Source organism: Ranitomeya imitator, chromosome 5 (genome assembly GCF_032444005.1).
Source record: "Ranitomeya imitator isolate aRanImi1 chromosome 5, aRanImi1.pri, whole genome shotgun sequence".
NCBI classification, from domain to species: domain Eukaryota; kingdom Metazoa; phylum Chordata; class Amphibia; order Anura; family Dendrobatidae; genus Ranitomeya; species Ranitomeya imitator.
Window position 1 is genome coordinate 545,883,791 of NC_091286.1, and position 20,565 is coordinate 545,904,355.

At 41.2% G+C, this 20,565-nt stretch overlaps 1 protein-coding gene across 2 annotated transcripts in view; it reads right to left on the minus strand.

Moving 5' to 3' along the window:
* Positions 1–20,565, minus strand: part of LOC138638382 (glutathione hydrolase-like YwrD proenzyme) — a 104,318-nt gene that overhangs the window by 51,770 nt on the left and 31,983 nt on the right. For both annotated transcript variants that reach the window (XM_069727623.1, XM_069727621.1), the window contains exons 6-7: positions 9,815–9,967; positions 2,660–2,747 (exon numbers count right to left, since the gene is read on the minus strand). In XM_069727623.1, the coding sequence (XP_069583724.1) occupies positions 2,660–2,747; positions 9,815–9,967 (241 nt within the window). The remainder of the gene's footprint in view (positions 1–2,659; positions 2,748–9,814; positions 9,968–20,565) is intronic.

A 20,565-nucleotide genomic window follows, 5' to 3' on the forward strand; every position in this document is an offset into this window, starting at 1 on the left:
CCAACTCGCGAAAATTGTGTCACTGTCCAAATATTTCTGGCCCTAACTGTACTATGTGGACATGCATATTCTAGAATACCCGATGCGTTAGAATCGGGCCACCATCTAGTATATATATATATATATATATATATTTGTGCATGACTATGCATAATGAAATGTTAAGACATTAGTTTATTCACGCGGTGCGGTTGTCATTTCCCTTATTGTGTGATTATACGGTATCTCACTGTAAATGACTGCATGAGATGTCCAGTTTAGGAAACGTAAAACACTTATACTTCAGGTTATCACCTTTTTTCTATTTTTAGACTATCTTCACTTAAGTGATATCTGAAGAGATTTTTCTGCTGCAGATTTACGTGGGAAAAACCTGCTGCATATTACCGTAGATTTCACAAAAGGTTCTGCACAGGCTGCAGAGTAAAGCATGCAGTGTAAATGGACCAGCGCTGCAGACGTGAAATGTGCTGAATGTCAATTTATAAAGTGGACTTTGCAGCAGATTTCACCTGATGCAAAGCAAATATTCAATAGATTTTCCACTTACTAAGTTCTGCAGTGTAAAAGTTCCTTGTGAATGTAATCAAAAAAGTTAGCCTGAATTTATTTTTTCTAGAATGATGATTACAGTAAAAAAAGACCAAAAAATGAGGTTCAACCTTTTTTTAACATGTGACAAACGTGTACATGAGATGAGGGCTTATGGAGCGGACTGAGCGCCATACAAGACAGATGCCGGCTGTTACACAGTCAACACCTGCCACTAACAGCAGCCACCAGAGCTCCGATCAACGTTGTGTATATGGACTCTGTCAGCACAGAATGACTGTTCAAACCGAAAACAGGCATTTGCTTAGCTTTGCTGAACATTTCAGTGCACCTTCCCATCTGTTTGTTTTCCCACTGCTTCTGATCCCCCCTCTTCTTTGATTGACAGCTCTGGCTTTATAGAGCAAAAGAGAAGGCAGGAGATGGATGCAAAACAAGTAGGTGGGAAGTAGGACTAAAAAATGTTTGACTGCGCCATGATGCACCGAGCGCCTGTACTTGCTTTGTACAGTCATTCTGTCCTGATGATTCCCTTTAACCACTAAATACCTCTTAATTTCTGACAGAATTTAAGAGCTGAAATTGCATGATAGTGCCATTGGCACATATTATCACAGAGTGCTGATAGGTTCCAATTTCAGGTCCCCTGTTACTGCCATCTTTGTACTCCACAGATTGGGCTTCTAAGAGCTCATCATTTCTATTCTATACTGCAATACCCTCCTTGTACTGCGATGTATAGAAAAAGCTAATTGAATTATTGCAGTTTCCAATCTCCTAGGAGGAACAAAACATAAAAATACACATTTTTGAAAGATGAATTTCAAAAAGTTTAAAAGGGGTATTCCCATCTCTAAGATTCTATCCCAATGTGCAGTAGGTGTAATATTAATAATATTAGAAAATACCTCCAATTAGAAATATAGTATAGTTCTTCTGATTTGCTAAGTCACTTACCCCATGTGCAGGGCATTGTATATTGGGATAGGATCTTGGAAATGGGAATACCCCTTTGACTCATCCCTCTTTATCCTAATAAAAAACTTAAGAAATAATTTAAAAAATATATATTTGGTATCTCCATGCCTGCAAACGTCTGACCAAGAAAAATATAAAATTAATCCATAAGCTAAAAAACATAAAGAGAAAGAATCAAAATGCTAGAAGTGACATTTTTTGGTGCCTACACATCCTCAAAAAATTCAATAAGCAGGAATCAAAATGTCTTAAGTTACATAACAAAAATAGTATTAATAAAAATGTCAGTGCACCATGCAAAAAACAAGCCACGCATGGGTCCACGATTTTAGAGCACGGTGAGATGTTTTTAATAAAGTTCACAATTTTTTGGAAATCTCTAAAATATAAAGATGAGTATTTGACATCGTCGTAATATTATATGGTGAAGTAAATGGAGTAATTTAAAATTACAACTTTTGTCCTACGAAAGAAAAAAGCCCCCCCATAAAGCTTTGTAGACAGAAAAATAGAAAATCTATGGCTATTGGAATAAGGAGAGAAAAAAAAAATCAAAAGTGCCCAGTTTGGAAGGGGTTAAGACTATCATTTGCCATAAGTCTACATACAGCCTATGGAAAGCCTACAGCCGACCCCGCTGCCTCCTCACCACTACTGGAGATAGCGCCTCACCCACACCGGAGCTCCTGCAACCCTCAGCCTACTGTGTCCTTCCCCACCATCCTGTAAAACGTAAGCCCGCAAGGTCAGGGTCCTCTCCCCTCTGTATCAGTCTGTCATTGTTAGTTTGATTACTGTAAGTGATATCTGTAATTTGAATGGTAACCCTTCTCATGTACAGCACCATGGAATCAATGGTGCTATATAAATAAATAATAATAATAATAAAAAAAGTTTGGTGCCAATCGAACCTTGAGATGCTCAGTGGAGTAATCAGAGATGGATAAGGAGCCAACCTCATGGAAAAGATTGCGTCGGTCACGTATATTGCACCGCCACATTCCAGACTGTTGGGCAAAGGTGAACTAACGGCAGCAGAAAAGAAGGCCAAGAAGGCGCTGACAGTATCTGGGTCATTGCTTTTAGTGTATGTAAATCTAGGTAGGAAACCGATTTCCCTATCACATACCTCTCATAGAGACATTTTCCAACATATTTAAAGCCATGAGGACCGTGATTCCTTGACTGTTAGGTGGGATTTCCCAAACTTTTACACGCTTTTGAAACGTAAAGGAAAAAAAACATAGACAGTGAATATTACATAGTGATATTACAATAACAAGACAGCTAGATATACAGGACAGGTCACATAGCGAAAACTAAGAGAACTGAAATATTCATGTTATTCCTATTACTCCAGACCTTTGCCTAGTACAATGTCTTCTATGTGCTGCTCATCAGGGTCTCCTGCAGCCCCCGTACTAATACGTACAGTTCTGGGGTATGTCTTTGTTATCCCTTTTCTATGACAAATCTGTTCAATCTTTCCATACAGAAACCCTATAGGATCCGTGTGTTAGAATACCTCTAGGTGACATCTCCACCCTTAACAATTCTATATATATTGCTATAAAGCCCGCTTTTCTTGTACGATGTGTCATGTGAAAAATTTATCAGTTCTGATGACTACAACATTCTTCCTGTGACATTATATCTTTATTGTAGTTTTCTGATAATCTAAACTTATCAGACAATAGAATACCCGCATAGATTAGACAACCGTGGCCGTACTACATGCTAAAGGTCTATAGATAACAGCAGGAGAATTCCCTTTTTAAGAATATTTTTATCCATAGTCTGTCACCATATAATGTGATAGTATCTCAATCAATCATTTACCTCTGAAAGCGTTAGTAAGGAATACAAAAGCTGCAGGAAAACAGAAGAAATACTTTGCTAATATTTTAGGGTATGTTCACATGTAAGTATCTGCTACAGACATTTCAGTACCAAAAACGTGTCACTTGGCAAGAAAAATCCAGCGTAAAATATGCACATTTGACGCATTTTTTTTATGTGCGTTTTTGATAAATTTCTTTTCCATGCATTAGAATGGGTGATAAATGCTACAAAAATGCTGAAAGAATTAACATGTTGCATATATGGAACTGCTTCACATCGGCAAGGAAAAATAAGCAACGTGTGCATGAGATCTCAGGAATCTCATTCACTTTGTTGGAACTAGGAAATGCAGTACTTCTGGGGTAAGACTGAGTGGGGAAAATAACGAAAAAAAATGCAGCAGATACTTGACGTGTGCACATACACTTATGATATGAACATATCCTTAGACCAACGTGGATTGATTAAGCTTGTGAGCAGCCATCACTCCTGAAACTGTTCTTCTGTAAAGGTCCCCACTTAATTGTAAAGTGCTGCAGAATATAAATAAATTATTTATTACTAATTCTCAGTCAGTGAGACAAACTATTTCCTGATAACTACCATACATACTGGAGTATAAGCCGACCTGAGAATAAGCCGAGGCATCTAATTTTGCCACGGAAAACTGGGTAAGCTTATTGACTCGAGTATAAGCCGGGTATGCATTTCTCCCTCATCCCTGTCTTGGTATGCGTGGCTCCCCCCATAGCTGTCCTTTTATGCGTGGCTCCCCCCGTAGCTGTCCTGGTGTGTGTGGCTCCCCCTGTCTTGTCCTCGTATGCGTGGCTCCCCCCATAGCTGCCCTGGTATGTGTGGCTCCCCCTTAGAGGTCCTGGTATGTGTAGCACCCCCCCATATCTGTCCTGGTATGCATGGCTCCCCCCCTCCCATCCTTGTATGCATGCTTCCTATTACAAAAAATACCTCCTACTCAACCTCCAGCGATCCCTCGCAGCACATCATTCCGGCACCAGCAGCTCTTCTTGTGCTGAGCGATCACGAAGCCCAGCTCATTAAGATAATGAATATTTCCTCCACGCCTATGGAAGTGGAGATGTGTGCATATTCATTACCTTAATGAGTGGTGCCACGTGATTGCTCAGCACAGGAAGAGCTGCTGAAAGCCAGAACCAATGAGATGCTGTGAGGGCGCCGGGACCAACGAGATGCTGCGAGGGCACGCTGGAGGGTGAGTAGGATGTCTTTTGGAAGCTGGCGGCTGCGGGTGAGCGCTATAAGAGAAATGAATATTCATTTCTCTTTAGCAGCGACACAGGCTTTAGCCACAGCCGCCAGCTCCTGCTTCTGTGACCCGCTGCTCCCCTTCCCCCACCGGCTTTCTGGGAGGCGTTTTCAGTATAAAAAAAAAATGTTCTGAGAAACTCGGTTTACACACGAGTATATACGGTATTTGCTATTTTATTGCAATCTTGATATAGACAGTGAGTGGTCGAGGTTGTGCTTTCAGCGACTTTTGGTCCATGGTGACATTTTGTCATTTGCACTGATGTGCACACGTTGAGTATTTGCTTGCAGAAATTTTTGCAAGGTTTCTGCATCTCTTGGCAGCAAAAATGCTGCAGTAAAAATGTGCGTTTTGCGTCGATTTCTGGTGCGTTTTTCCATGCGTTTTTGTACAGCAATGAAGTCTTTTTTTTAGCTAAATAAAGATATAAAAAGAAAAAAGTTTTGTGATGTATTTTCTTGGTCCTACACCACCTTTTTCATTTTGATGCAGTAGCATCAGAGTAATGGGATTAGCTCTTGGTGTCAGCAACTGTCATAGACACCAAGCACTAGGCTTAGTAATGAAAAGGTGTCAGCCAGACACACTTGCTACTAAGGCAGTAAGTAAACACAAACACACACACACATACATTGTCACCAGCCTATGTAGTAGCATTAACAGAATGAACCTACATAGGCTGTAACCAAACAGCAACTCTTAATTTAAAGAAAAAAAAATGTGTGGACTCCCGCATAATTTTCATAACCAGCAGAGGGATAGCCGACGTCTGATGTTAATATTCTGGGATGGAGCCAATAGCCATAAAGGTTCCCAGACTATTATTAGCTCACAGCTGTCAGCTTAGCCTTTACTGGCTAGTTTACAGAAGGACCCCAGAAAAAAGTTGACATGGGGTCCCCCATAAAATACCCGCAAAGGCTAGGCAGACAGCTGTGGGCTGATATTAATAGCCTAGGAAAGGGCCATCGATATTGGCCCCCTCCCTATACTAAAAACATCAGCTCTCAGCTGTCCCAGAAAAGGCGCATTTATAAGATGTGCCAATTCTGACACTTAGCCTCGCTCTTCCCACTTGCCCTGTAGTGGTGGCAAGTGGGGTAATAGTTGGGGGGGGGGGGGGTTGATGCCACCTTTATAGTCAGGTGACATCAAGCCCAAAGGTTGGTAATGGAGAGGAATCTATAAGAAGCCATCATTACTAACGCCATAGAGATATTATAAACACATACACACAACCAGAACAAAGTCCTTTATTTGAAATAATGATACAGACTCCTTTATTGAATCTAAATTAAACCATACTCACCGAACGCCTAATCCACTGATGCCAAAGTCTCCTGCAACAAAAAAACAAACCACAATATTCATCACCTGTCTGCAAAGAAGTTAATCCATAATGTCACACAAAGATCCTGATGATCTTGAGAGCAGTGACTGATGTGACTGCTCTCAAAGACAGCCGGCGATACACTGACAGGAGGTAATTGCTCCCGCAGTGTAGCACTGAGCTGACACGAGAGAGGTCACCGGAGTTCATCAGCTTATCAGCTCCGGTGATCTCCCTTATATCACCACTACTGTGTGAGAAAGTTCATGGTGCTTTACATGTGAAAAGAGGGGTATACATAATAAAAACAAGTACAATAATCTTAAACAATATAAGTCACGACCGGTACAGGAGGAGAGAGGACCCTGCCCACGAGGGCTCACAATCTACAAGTTGACATTTCATGTGTATGAGGGAAGGATCATGAAAAATAACCGTTGCCTGAAGGAATGTTCAATTGACAGTTAAGGTTTCTGGCCACCTTAAAAGGGTTGTCCAGGCATATAATTAACCTATTCTTAGCATAGTTTATCAATAACAGGTTGCCCCCCTCTAATGGTCAGCTGTTATTGACCCCTGTTCCCTTGAACAGGAGTGGAGGTTCTGTTCTCGGCAGCAGCCGCTACAGATAGGAACGGTGTTGTACAGCTCTGTTCAGTGTCTACAGTCCTGGCTAAAAGTTTTGACACCAATACAAATTTGTTTTTCACAGTTTGTTACTTCGGTGCTTTTAGATATTTTAGGCTGGTTTCACTTTTGATGGAGGTGCTGCGGAGGGCTGCGTATGTCCTCCATGAAGCTCCTCCCACCGCCGCACCTCCTCGGGTCAGCTCCGCCTACATCGGCATGCGGCGTGCGTACCCTATCTTTACCATTAGGTACACAGGCCATGCCGATGTATGTGGATGCCTCCGCATGCGTCGTTTTGACGGTGCAGCAACTACAGCCGAACGCAACAAGATGCAATTTGGTGCGGTTGCCACACCATTAAAACGACGCATGCGGAAGCATCCGCATACATCGATATGACCTGCGTACCTAATGGTAAAGATAGGGTACACATGCCGACGTAGGCGAAGCTGACCGGAGGACGTGCGACCGTGGGTGGAGCTTCACGGAGGACTACGCAGCCCTCCGCAGCACCTCCATCTGCAAATGTGAAACCAACCTTAGACAGATCTTTTCATGGCTACTGAATTACAAACATATGTTTCATAAGTATTTTTTTTTTAAACTTTTTATTAGAAACACACCAAGTTAGATATTTCAAGACTTTGGCCTTCACCCTGGCAGCTGGGTCTCACCTTCTGGGGAAAATACTGACTGATGACTTCCCATTTTTGTCTGATCAGTGCACAATTTCTGTCTTTTCGGAACTCAATAAGGCTTTTCATTGGAATTGAGAATTGGGAAGTTTCCTGGCCATGGACCCAAAATTTCAATGTTTTGTCCAGTGAGTTATTCTTTTGACTTGTGACCTGGTCTCCATCATGCTGGAAAAAGCATTGTTCATCACCCCACTGCTCCTGGATCATTGGGAGAAGCTGCTTTTGGCAGATGTTTAGATCACATTCATTTTTCATGGCAGTCATTGTAGGTAAAATTGTGAGCAATTTCTTTTCTTTAGAAGAAAAGCAGCCCCACGCAAGAATGGTCTCATGATGCTTTACTGTTGGCATGACACAGAACTAATTTTTTTCTTTTCTGGATAATCACCCTCTGATGAAGCCCCCTTAAGATTTTTCTGCCACCAGTTTACCACACTTGGATTTTTTTTGTTTAAAGTAACATAAATTGACTTGTCACATAAAAAATAAGCAATTATATGTCTATTTTGATAGAAAAATAAAAAGTAATGGCTCTTTGAAAAAGGTTAGGAAAAAATGAAAAAAACAAATCAGCTACTTTTTTTAAAGGGGTGAATAGTCTGTGTACACAGGCAAACTGCACTTGAGATGTGCAACGAATGAACAAATTATCTGTAATAGATCGATCAGTGAGCATGGCTGACATTGCTGTCGTCAATGTAAGTCCTGTTTACACTGGATGATCCACCTCAGAGAACAATGATCTTTTAAGCCTACCAAAAGATCATTTCAACCAACAAATGAGTGTTTAGATCCTTTGTCATGTGATTGGCAGCCTGTTTATATCGAAAGATTAGCATGAAACTAGAACTTCTAGAAATGCTCGGCCGCGGTAATTGTGCAATGTAAATGGACTTTAAGTCTAGTCCTCACGGCATTGCAGCATGATACTACAGCAATCATTTTAGTGAAGCTCGATAACAAGTCCTAATTGTACTTATTGCATTTTAGAGACCTGATTAGTGACTAATTAGTTTATTTTGGAGATGTAGGTGATACTGTGACTCAGATGACTTGCACCCAATCCAAAATTGTAATCAGAGTGGTTTTCCTCCTGGTCAGTGCTTACCTTGAGCTATTCTCCAGAGAAATTATTGAATGGCACTTAGCTGCTATGTTGCGTTCACATACATTCCCATGGTTTTCTGTTTTCAGAGCAATCAAGATGGGTGTGTTTGTCTCATTTGGTCGGATGCCAAGGTTAGATTTGGCTTAGGTATTGTGGGCATGGTAAGCGGTTATAGAGCATTTGTTCTTCTATATCAAATGTTACCTATAACACTAGAGATTACATACAAAAGGTACATGTATAAACATATTAACTAGTGCATCACTAGTCCCACTAGATACTTGCACTTAAAAGAGTTTTTCCACTACTAAGATAGGGCGGCCATTGTAAAACATAGTGAAGATATGCCCACAAAGAGGATGATAGCAAGACCTTCTTGCTATTTACGTGCACTAGTCTGGTCCGTAAGTCTGACCAAACTAGAAAATGCTGAAATTTTACACGGACCTAAGGTGCATGTGAAAAATGGCCTATGTACATTATGGGTCCATGTGGTGTTTGTTCATTTACAGCACATGTACTGAAAAGACATTCGTTTGATCGTACCCTTACTAGTGATGGCATATCAAAGGATGGTCAGTGAAAATCTGACTGACTACCTGCCCCTCCTGATCCTCAGATCGGATGACTGCAGTACCAATTAAATGGGAAATCCTTCCACGTAAGTATTTTCACACACTGTCCAGTGTGTTCTCACCTTTCTGATCCTCTTCTAATGTTGTTTGTGTCCTCCGCTGGTCTCGGGACTCCACATGTGACCACTGAAGCCAATCACTGTACCGTGACCGAGGCAGCATTACAAGTGGGGCCAATGTGAATTGGTATGATGGATATGCTTTAATTCAGGAGTGATCAGCCTCTTTAGGTGCTACTGCTTCTTCACAATGTCTCCCTGCATAGATCACATTGCCCCAACTGCTGTGCAGAGGACTAAAGCAAAACCAAAATGATGTGAGGAGTGTGACAAGGTAGGGAAACAGCAAACCTTTGGGATTGGAGGAATTTCCTGGAGGTCTGCCCTCCATTTTGCAATCATATTTTGATGATATCTTTAAAGTGTGGAGGAAATTAATGGCATTATATAAACTAGTAAAATAAAGAAATAAATATTTTGGCAATATGCTATATGAACACAACCTGGTATAGCAACAGTGAATAGAAAGCGAGAAGATAGGGATCGAAATGCTGATTCACATTATTACATTTTATGGGGGACAGGGTTAAAAAAAAGCTTCTTCTTTCTTCCAGTAACAACCCAACTCCTGGCCATGGGCTGTGTCTGGCACTGTTGTTCCTTCACTAGAACTTAGTGATTTTCTCTAATCCTGGTCAACTCAGTATTTCAGATCTTTAATATTAAAATGCAATAATATGTAACAGATAGATACCTTGTACGTTGTGCAAATTGGTTGCACTTCTTTGGTCACGTGATTGGACAAGTCACTTAGGTCCAAAAGCCCACCATTATTCTGTACAACTTGGACAATGGCTTGGGCAATTCGGCCTTCATAGAAGCCTTTCTTACCATATTTCGACAGTTCCTACAATGACAGTAAGAAATCTGGTAAAATATCGGTCCAGCTGTCAGTAGAAAGCAAATCTTCAGGGTTCTGAACATTATGTACGGTACATATTTAAACAATTTAATTATTACAACCACATTTTTCCAGGAGTTTCTGACCATAATATATGCTCTTTTCCTCCCCATGGAGGCATAATTTTGGCTGTTTAGGGCTACCGAATGAAGGTAGGTGTCCTATATCATTGTTTAATTATACTTGAGATGACTTAGGATATTTAGAGCCCTTTAAAAAAGAAAGACCGCCATCTATTGCCAGTGGTTTTGGGCCTTGTCAGTGAAAAGCAAGGTCCTGGTTGACTTGGTGAGAGGCCTAAAGGCACAAAAGAGACAGATTCCTTCACCTGGAGAGGAGCTGATTTGCATCCTTTATTCACAGAAAGTACTGATTGCTTATAAAGCTCCTAAAACCAGCATGTTGTCTTCACATCACAGAGAAAATCAGCCATATTTACCAACACTAGGTCACAATACTAATGCACTACAGGATGCAGCAGCCCCATGACAAAGACGGAGGCAGCACAGGAACAAAATACTTCTGAAACAACCCTGGCACACCGACTATTCATGGAGGGGGCGCCTAATATTATAAATGTACAGAGGTAAGACTTGTATAGGTCGCCAGTCACACAGATGTGTAGTGCGCAGTGTCTGGCTCACAGCTCAGGCCCATACTATTAGATCAGGCTGCCCTGCAAAATATGAAAAATAGATGTAAAAAATGGATGAAGTATTGGTCAATAATGTGACTGAAATATGCCGTCTCGCTACCCACGTGAAGGGTCCTTATTGGCTCGCGAGTCTCAACACTAAAATTAAAAGCAACTCACGTATCGGAGTGACTGACGCCCTATACAAGCCTTATCCGTGTGAATGGTCGGTGGGTAATTGCTTCATTACTGTTTTGCACGTTTGCTGCCCCTGTATCATGGAGGCTTGCTGCATCGTGTAGTGCATTACTATTGTGTCCTGGTGTTAATACAGACAGCTGTCTTTTTTTCTGTGAGGTTTTTGAATTCCATGTGCTTTTTTGCAAATTTCATGTAATCTTCACAAGACTTCACAACACTTTTTATCAAAAACCTCTTAGCCGGTCGAGTAGTAACCAGGGATACCTAATCTACTGCAATGCCGTTCACATGAGGAAAGAGAATCAGAAGAACTATACTACATTTATAATTGGAAGTGTTTGTTAACATTATTATTATACCTTCTACATATTGGGATAGGATACTATCAATATCATCCAAACAGGATATAGTGACAAAAAACGGTCTCATATCTATACCAAGGTAATGGATCTAAATTAGAAAGGCTAGGAAACTCCTCTATAACATATATCTTCAAGAGACATGGAGTAAAACATCCAGAAAATAGTAAAATCACAATTTTATTAAAGATCATAAAAGGTAACAGTAGACATCTTAGATAGACAAAAAAGTAGAGGCAATGGCGCACAGTGTCAACAACTGTTCACAAATCCACAAGAAAAGTATCAGGCATGGGATACATGGTGGATTTGTGAACAGTTGTTCACACTGTGCACCATTGCCTCCATGTCTCTTGTAGGATATATGGGAGAGGATCTTGTAGATGAGAATATCCCAATAATGTTTTATATGCTAAACACTTCTGCTGTTCTTCCTCCTAGAAATCTAACAATAAATTGACAACTGGATGCTATCTTTAGTATGTCCGTACATACTCAGACAATCAGTACTGATAGTCTCATAGTTTAAACAAGGACCTTTTTCTGGACTTATTCATTTAAACCAAGTACATCTTCCAATTGCCGCTGCTCCACAGATTCTGGATTCTTTTTCTACTTTGCCCTTCCGTTCCAAAGTTACATCCTATGAAACAAGCAATTGAAAAAATCCAGTGAAAGGTCCTCTTTAAAAAAAAAATAGGGATGAGGTACACAGTAACACGGTTGTCAATGGATTCATGCAATTCCGAGAGGAGTAACAGAGGGGCGTTGTAAGAAAATATGCTTCAGGATTGTTACTTCATGGGAAATATCCAGAGATATACCGATATGATTTGATATCCACAACAGCAGACAGAACAGTTATCTGTCAGAAATCATGTGCTACCTCCATTGCATACAATTCACCCTGACGTCAGAGGACGAGGCGTTTCCTGAAACTCAGCCAGTATCTGCTTACACCGTTATGCCCTGTTATCGTCATACATTCCAGGTGTGCACTGTCATCTTACTAGGTTACCTTGTGAGATTAAGGACTCCTATATGAAGGTAACATGAGCACAGCCCATCTTCTGAGTGAGGGATAGACTGATAAGACCTCATTCACATGACCAGGACGGATTTACTCTTTTCAAATGACATATAATAAAAATAATCAGCAGCTTCACTCATTCATCGAGTTCCTAGAAGCTTATAATACAGGTTATAATCACCAATGTATAGTATGCACGGGGTTAGCAATCAATATATACTGTGGGGTAACAGTATTGGCTCCAATGCAAAATCTCCACGGATCAGCACCACCCTACATCTCCTCCCTGGTCTCAGTCTACCACCCTACCCGTGCTCTCCATTCTGCTAATGACCTGAGATTAACATCCTCAATAATTAGAAACTCCCACTCCCATCTCCAAGACTTCTCACGTGCTGCCCCAATTCTTTGGAATGCACTACCCAGGATAATTTGCTTAATCCCCAATACCCACAGTTTTAAGCGGGCCTAAAAACACATTTCTTTAGACTGGCCTACCGCCTCAACACATTTACTTAACAATCCCTGTTTTTCCCCAATCAAAATGTTCACCATAATCAGGTTCCTCTTACCATGTTCTCACATGCTTTATGCAGTTAATAGCCCTCTATGTCTGTATTTTTACATATTCTGGCTGACAAACGGTTCATGCAGCTTTACATGAACACCTGATTCCTTACACTATTGCTGGCCTGAACAATGCAAGCAATTGTTACCATCCACCTTTCTTGTCTCCCCTATTTCCTCATAGATTGTAAGCTTAAGAGCAAGCCCCTCACTCCTCTTGGTATCTGTTGTTTATGTGATTATTTTTATGCTGTAATGTCTATTGTCTGTACAAGTCTAATCTAAAATGTAAAGTGCTGTGGAATATGGCGCTATAGAAATAAAATTATTATTATTAATATTAAATATCCAATGGGGCTTAATAATAGTCTTTTCATATGAGGCAAAAGGACCCCCTACTCTCCAGGACCTGGAGGTGACTGCTACCACTGCACCCATTATCGTTTCGCCCCTGAATATAAAAATAATAATAATCTTTATTTACTGTATATAGCGCCAACATATTCCATAGCACTTTACAATTCAACAGTTCATATACAATATACACAGTGGGGGAAATAAGTATTTGATCCCTTGCTGATTTTGTAAGTTTGCCCACTGATTAAGACATGATCAGTCTATAATTTTAAGGGTAGGATAATTTTAATATTGAGAGATAGAATATCAAAAATAAAATCCAGAAAATCACATTTTATAAACGATATAATTGATTTGCATTTTGCAATCCCGCTGGCACACAAGACTGAAAACTTGGTGGCAAAACCCTTCTTGGCAAGCACAGCACTCAAACGTTTTTTCTAGTTGATGAGGTTTGCGCATATGTCAGGAGGAATATTGGTCCACAGTCCACTCCTCTTTGCAGATCATCTCTAAATTATTAAGATTTTGAGGCTGTCGTTTGGCAACTCAGAGTTTCATCTCCCTCCATAAGTTTTCTATGGGATTACGGTCAGGAGACTGGCTAGGCCACGCCACGACCTTAATGTGCTTCTTTTTGAGCCACTCCTTTGTTGCCTTGGCTGTACGTTTTGGTCATTGTCTTGCTCGAAGACCCAGCCACGACCCATTTTTAATGTCCTAGCGGAGGGAAGGAGGTTGTCACTCAGGATTTTACGGTACATGGCTCCATCCATTCTCCCATTGATGTGGTGAAGTAATCCTGTGCCCTTAGCACAGAAACACCCCCAAAACATAATGTTTCACCTCCATGCTTGACAGTGGGGACAGTGTTCTTTGGATCATAGGCAGCATGTCTCTTGCTCCAAACACGGCGAGTTGAGTTAATGCCAAAGACCTCAATTTTGTCTCAGTTGACCACAGCACCTTTTCTTAATCAGTCACAGATTCATCCAGGTGTTCATTGGCAAACTTCAGATGGTCCTGCACATGTGCCTTCTAGAGCAGGGGGACCTTGCAGGCACTGCAGGATTTTAAACCTTTATGGCGTAATGTGTTACCAATGGTTTTCTTGGTCACTATGGTCCAAGCTGCCTTGAGATCATTAACATGTTCCCCCTGTGTAGTTTTAGGCTGATCTCTCATCTTCTTCATGATCAAGGATACCCCACGAGGTGAGATTTTGCATGGTGCCCCAGATCGATGTCGATTGACAGTCATTTTGCATTTCTTCCATTTTCTTACTATTGCACAAAGAGTTGTCTCCTTCTCACCCAGCATCTTACTTATGGTTTTGTAGCCCATTCCAGGTTTGTGCAGGTCTATGATCTTGCCCCTGACATCATTATAAAGCTCTTTGGTCTTGCCCATGTTGTAGAGGTTAGAGTCTGACTGATTCATTGAGTCTGTGGACAGGAGTCTTTTATAAAGGTGACTATGTAAGATAGCTGTCTTTAATGCAGGTAACAAATTGATTAGGAGCATCTAACTGGTCTGTAGGAGCCAGAACTCTTAACCCCTTTACCCCCAAGGGTGGTTTGCACGTTAATGACCGGGCCAATTTTTACAATTCTGACCACTGTCCCTTTGTGAGGTTATAACTCTGGAACGCTTCAACGGATCCCAGTGATTCTGACATTGTTTTCTCGTGACATATTGTACTTCATGACAATGGTAAAATTTCTTTGATATTACCTGCGTTTATTTGTGAAAAAAACGGAAATATGGCGAAAATTTTGAAAATTTTTCAATTTTCCAACTTTGAATTTTTATGCAATTAAATCACATGTCTACTTTACATCAGCACAATTTTGGAACCAAAATTTTTTTTTGTTAGGGAGTTATAAGGGTTAAAAGTTGACCAGCAATTTCTCATTTCTACAACACCATTTTATTTTAGGGACCACATCTCATTTGAAGTCATTTTGAGGGGTCTATATGATAGAAAATACCCAAGTGTGACACCATTCTAAAAACTACACCCCTCAAGGGGCTCAAAACCATATTCAAGAAGTTTATTAACCCTTCTGGTGCTTCACAGGAATTTTTTGAATGTTTAAATAAAAATGAACATTTAACTTTTTTTCACAAAAAATTTAATTCAGCTCCAATTTGTTTAATTTTACCAAGGGTAACAGGAGAAAATAGACCCCAAACATTGTTGTACAATTTGTCCTGAGCACGACAATACCCCACATGTGGGGGTAAACCACTGTTTGGGCGCATGGCAGAGCTCGGAAGCGAAGGAGCGCCATTTGACTTTTCAATGCAAACTTGACTGGAATTGAGATGGGACGCCATGTTTCGTTTGGAGAGCCCCTGATGTGCCTAAACATTGAAACCCCCCACAAGTGACACCATTTTGGAAAGTAGACCCCTTAAGGAACTTATCTAGATGTGTGGTGAGCACTTTGACCCACCAAGTGCTTCACAGAAGTTTATAATGTAGAACCGTAAAAATAAAAAATCATATTTTTTCACAAAAATTAACTTTCCGCCCCCAATTTTTTATTTTCCCAAGGGTAAGAAAAGAAATTGGACCCCAAAAGTTGTTGTACAATTTGTCCTGAGTATGCTGATACCCCATATGTGGGGGTAAACCACTGTTTGGGCGGTTGGGAGAGCTCGGAAGGGAAGGAGCGCCGTTTGACTTTTCAATGCAAAATTGACAGGAATTGAGATGGGACGCCATGTTGCGTTTGGAGAGCCACTGATGTGCCTAAACATTGAAACCCCCCACAAGTGACACCATTTTGGAAAGTAGACCCCCTAAGGAACTTATCTAGATGTGTGGTGAGCACTTTGACCCACCAAGTGCTTCACAGAAGTTTATAATGCAGAGCCGTAAAAATAAAACAAAAAATTTTTCCCACAAAAATTATTTTTTAGCCCCCAGTTTTGTATTTTCCCGAGGGTAACAGGAGAAATTGGACCCCAAAATTTGTTGTCCAATTTGTTCTGAGTGCGCTGATACCCCATATGTGGGGGGGAACCACTGTTTGGGCGCATGGGAGGGCTCGGAAGGGAAGGAGCTCCATTTGGAATGCAGGCTTAGATGGAATGGTCTGCAGGTGTCACATTGCATTTGCAGAGCCCCTAATGTACCGAAACAGTAGAAACCCCCCACAAGTGACACCATTTTGGAAACTAGACCCCCTAAGGAACTCATCTAGATGTGTTGTGAGAGCTTTGAACCCCCAAGTGTTTCACTACAGTTTGTAACGCAGAGCCGTGAAAATTGAAAAAAAAAAATCTTTCCCCCAAAAATTATTTTTTAGCCCCCAGTTTTGTATTTGCCCGAGGGTAAGAGGAGAAATTTGACCCCAAAAGTTGTTGTCCAATTTGTCCTGAGTACGCTGATATCCCATATGTTGGGGGGAACCACCGTTTGGGCGCATGGGAGGGCTCGGAAGGGAAGGAGTGCCATTTGGAATGCAGACTTAGATGGAATGGTCTGCAGGCGTCACATTGCATTTGCAGAACCCCTAATGTATCTAAACAGTAGAAATCCCCCACAAGTGGCCCCATATTGGAAACTAGACCCCCATGGAACTTATCTAGATGTGTTGTGAGAACTTTGAACCCCCAAGTGTTTCACTACAGTTTATAACGCAGAGCCGTGAAAATAAAAAATCTTTTTTTTCCCACAAAAATTATTTTTTAGCCCCCAGTTTTGTATTTTCCCAAGGGTAACAGGAGAAATTGGACCCCAAAAGTTGTTGTCCTATTTGTCCTGAGTACGCTGATACCCCATATGTTGGGGTAAACCCCTGTTTGGGCACACGGGAGAGCTCGGAAGGGAAGGAGCACTGTTTTACTTTTTCAACGCAGAATTGGCTGGAATTGAGATCGGACGCCATGTCGCGTTTGGAGAGCCCCTGATGTGCCTAAACAGTGGAAACTCCCCAATTATAACTGAAACCCTAATCCAAACACACCCCTAACCCTAATCCCAACAGTAACCCTAACCACACCTCTAACCCTGACACACACCTAACCCTAATCCCAACCCTATTCCCAACTGTAAATGTAATCTAAACCCTAACCGTAACTTTAGCCCCAACCCTAACTGTAGCCTTAACCCTAGCCCCAACCCTAACTTTAGCCCCAACCCAAACTGTAGCCCTAACCCTAGCCCTAACCATAGCCCTAACCCTAACTTTAGCCCCAACCCTAACTGTAGCCTTAACCCTAGCCCTAACCATAGCCCTAGCCCTAGCCCTAACCCTAACCCTAGCCCTAACCCTAACCCTAACCCTAACCCTAGCCCTAACCCTAGCCCTAACCCTAACCCTAGCCCTAACCCTAGCCCTAGCCCTAACCCTAATGGAAAAATGGAAATAAATACATTTTTTTAATTTTTCCCTAACTAAGGGGGTGATGAAGGGGGGTTTGATTTACTTTTATAGCGGGTTTTTTAGCGGATTTTTATGATTGGCAGCCGTCACACACTGAAAGACGCTTTTTATTGCAAAAAATATTTTTTGCGTTACCACATTTTGAGAGCTATAATTTTTCCATATTTTGGTTCACAGAGTCATGTGAGGTCTTGTTTTTTGCGGGACGAGTTGACGTTTTTATTGGTAACATTTTCGGGCACGTTACATTTTTTGATCGCTTTTTATTCCGATTTTTGCGAGGCAGAATGACCAAAAACCAGCTATTCATGAATTTCTTTTGGGGGAGGCGTTTATACCGTTCCGCGTTTGGTAAAATTGATAAAGCAGTTTTATTCTTCGGGTCAGTACGATTACAGCGACACCTCATTTATATCATTTTTTTATGTTTTGGCGCTTTTATACGATAAAAACTATTTTATAGAAAAAATAATTATTTTTGCATCGCTTTATTCTCAGGACTATAACTTTTTTTTTTTTTTGCTGATGATGCTGTATGGCGGCTCGTTTTTTGCGGGACAAGATGACGGTTTCAGCGGTACCATGGTTATTTATATCTGTCTTTTTGATCGCGTGTTATTCCACTTTTTGTTCGGCGGTATGATAATAAAGCGTTGTTTTTTGCCTCGTTTTTTTTTTTTTTTCTTACGGTGTTTACTGAAGGGGTTAACTAGTGGGCCAGTTTTATAGGTCGGGCCGTTACGGACGCGGCGATACTAAATATGTGTACTTTTATTGTTTTTTTTTTTATTTAGATAAAGAAATGTATTTAGGGGAATAATATATATATATATTTTTTCATTATTTAGGAATATTTTTTTTTATTTTTTTTTACACATTTTGAAAAATTTTTTTTTACTTTTTTACATTGTCCCAGGGGGGGACATCACAGATCAGTGATCTGACAGTGTGCACAGCACTCTGTCAGATCACTGATCTGACATGCAGCGCTGCAGCCTTCACAGTGCCTGCTCTGAGCAGGCTCTGTGAAGCCACCTCCCTCCCTGCAGGACCCGGATCCGCGGCCATCTTGGATCCGGGGCTGGAGGAAGCAGGGAGGGAGGTGAGACCCTCGCAGCAACGCGATCACATCGTGTTGCTGCGGGGGGTCAGGGAAGCCCGCAGGGAGCCCCCTCCCTGCGGGAAGCTTCCCTATACCGCCGGCACATCGCGATCATCTTTGATCGCGGTGTGCCAGGGGTTAATGTGCCGGGGGCGGTCCGTGACCGCTCCTGGCACATAGTGCCGGATGTCAGCTGCGATAAACAGCTGACACCCGGCCGCGATCGGCGGCGCTCCCCCCGTGAGCGCCGCCGATCGCGCTGGACGTACTATCCCGTCCGTGGTCATGGGGGCCCACCCCACCTGGACGGGATAGTACGTCCCATGTCAGAAAGGGGTTAATAATGGTTGGTAGGGGATAAAATACTTATTTCTCACTGCAAAATGCAGATAAATGTATATAATTTATAAAATGTGATTTTCTGGATTTAATTTTTGATATTCTATCTCTCAATGTTATCTCTCAAAATTATAGACTGTTCACGTCTTTGTAAGTAGGCAAACTTACAAAATCAGCAAGGGATCAAATAACTATTTCCCTCACTGTATAAGGAATGTAATTCTATGGAGCTTGGGACAAAGAAACTTTCAAATAATTCAATCATTCCAATGCATTGCATAATGGAGCTGTGATATACCATAAAGTCATGACATTTCTGATTCTGCAATAGAATTACATTGTACATCATTTCACGGAACTGATTTGTTTTATTCTCTTAGTCCTTTTTTCCTATCAAAATTAGCAGTGTGGTAAATGTCTAAGGCAAAGTTCACGCTTGCGTGTGGACGGTTTGTGGATGGCTGCGTACGTCCTCCCTTAAGCTCCGCCTACTCCCGCATGCGTCCTGCATACCTATCTTTAACATTGGGTACGCAGGGACATGCGCTGTATGCGGATGCAGCGTTTTGACGTGCCCGTCGACCGCACAAAGTTGCGTTCCTGTGTGGTCGTCCCAGTCTTCAAGCAGCTTCCCCTTGGAAGCCGCTCACTGTTGTATATAGAATGTCGATAAACAACCCTACTGATGGCTTTTTCAAAAGCTTCTTCCTCTTTCAAAACGAGGAAGGTACACAGGTGTCTAATTATCCATAATAGTATGGATCAGCTTTTTGGAGATCCTACCGCATCACGAATAGTCATTTAAAGACACTAGTACAGTCCAGTTTCTGACATTTTAATTCATTCACTGTTTATTTTTCCTAAATTGTTTTCTATTTTGCTTCTGCCTCTACCTCCTGTACTTTATTTCTTTGCACCTACCTGTTACCAGCCTCAACATTCCGTGGATCAAATGTCAATGTTGAACCCCACCAATCTGGCCATCAAATTTGAAAAACAGGCTGGCCCCATTAATTAACCCTATTTTTGTTGTACACTACAATAGAATCGGAGTAGAAAAAAAGTGAAGTAGATTTTGGGCGGTTTCATCGCTGCACTTGTTTTTATATTTATTTTTTAGCTAGTGAACAACTACAATTACCGTATTTGTATGTGTATGTAATTCTTGGTATAGAGTTCAGCAAACAACAAATGTGGAAAGCCCAAAAAGGAAACACAAGGAAGTGCTTATTAGCTGATCACGAGGTCAAGCTAAGATTAGCCCCGTTGTACAATCAATGACATAAGAAATGATCCCATTACCAGAGTCATTACATGAGTCAACATCCAGTCACCTGTGTTAATTTCTTTCTGTTAGCAAGTCAGCTACATTGTTAAAAGCCAAGATACTTACCCTACATATTGCTTAGTAATGTTCATACAATGAGACAAAAAAGGGCAGAAAATGAAGGTGTATTCCAAGACACAAAGGAAAACTTAAAAATTCTTTCAAGATTCCTTGAGACAACCATTTAAATAATTTAAATGGAAAGCATGAGAGAATGGTTGCAAAAAAAAC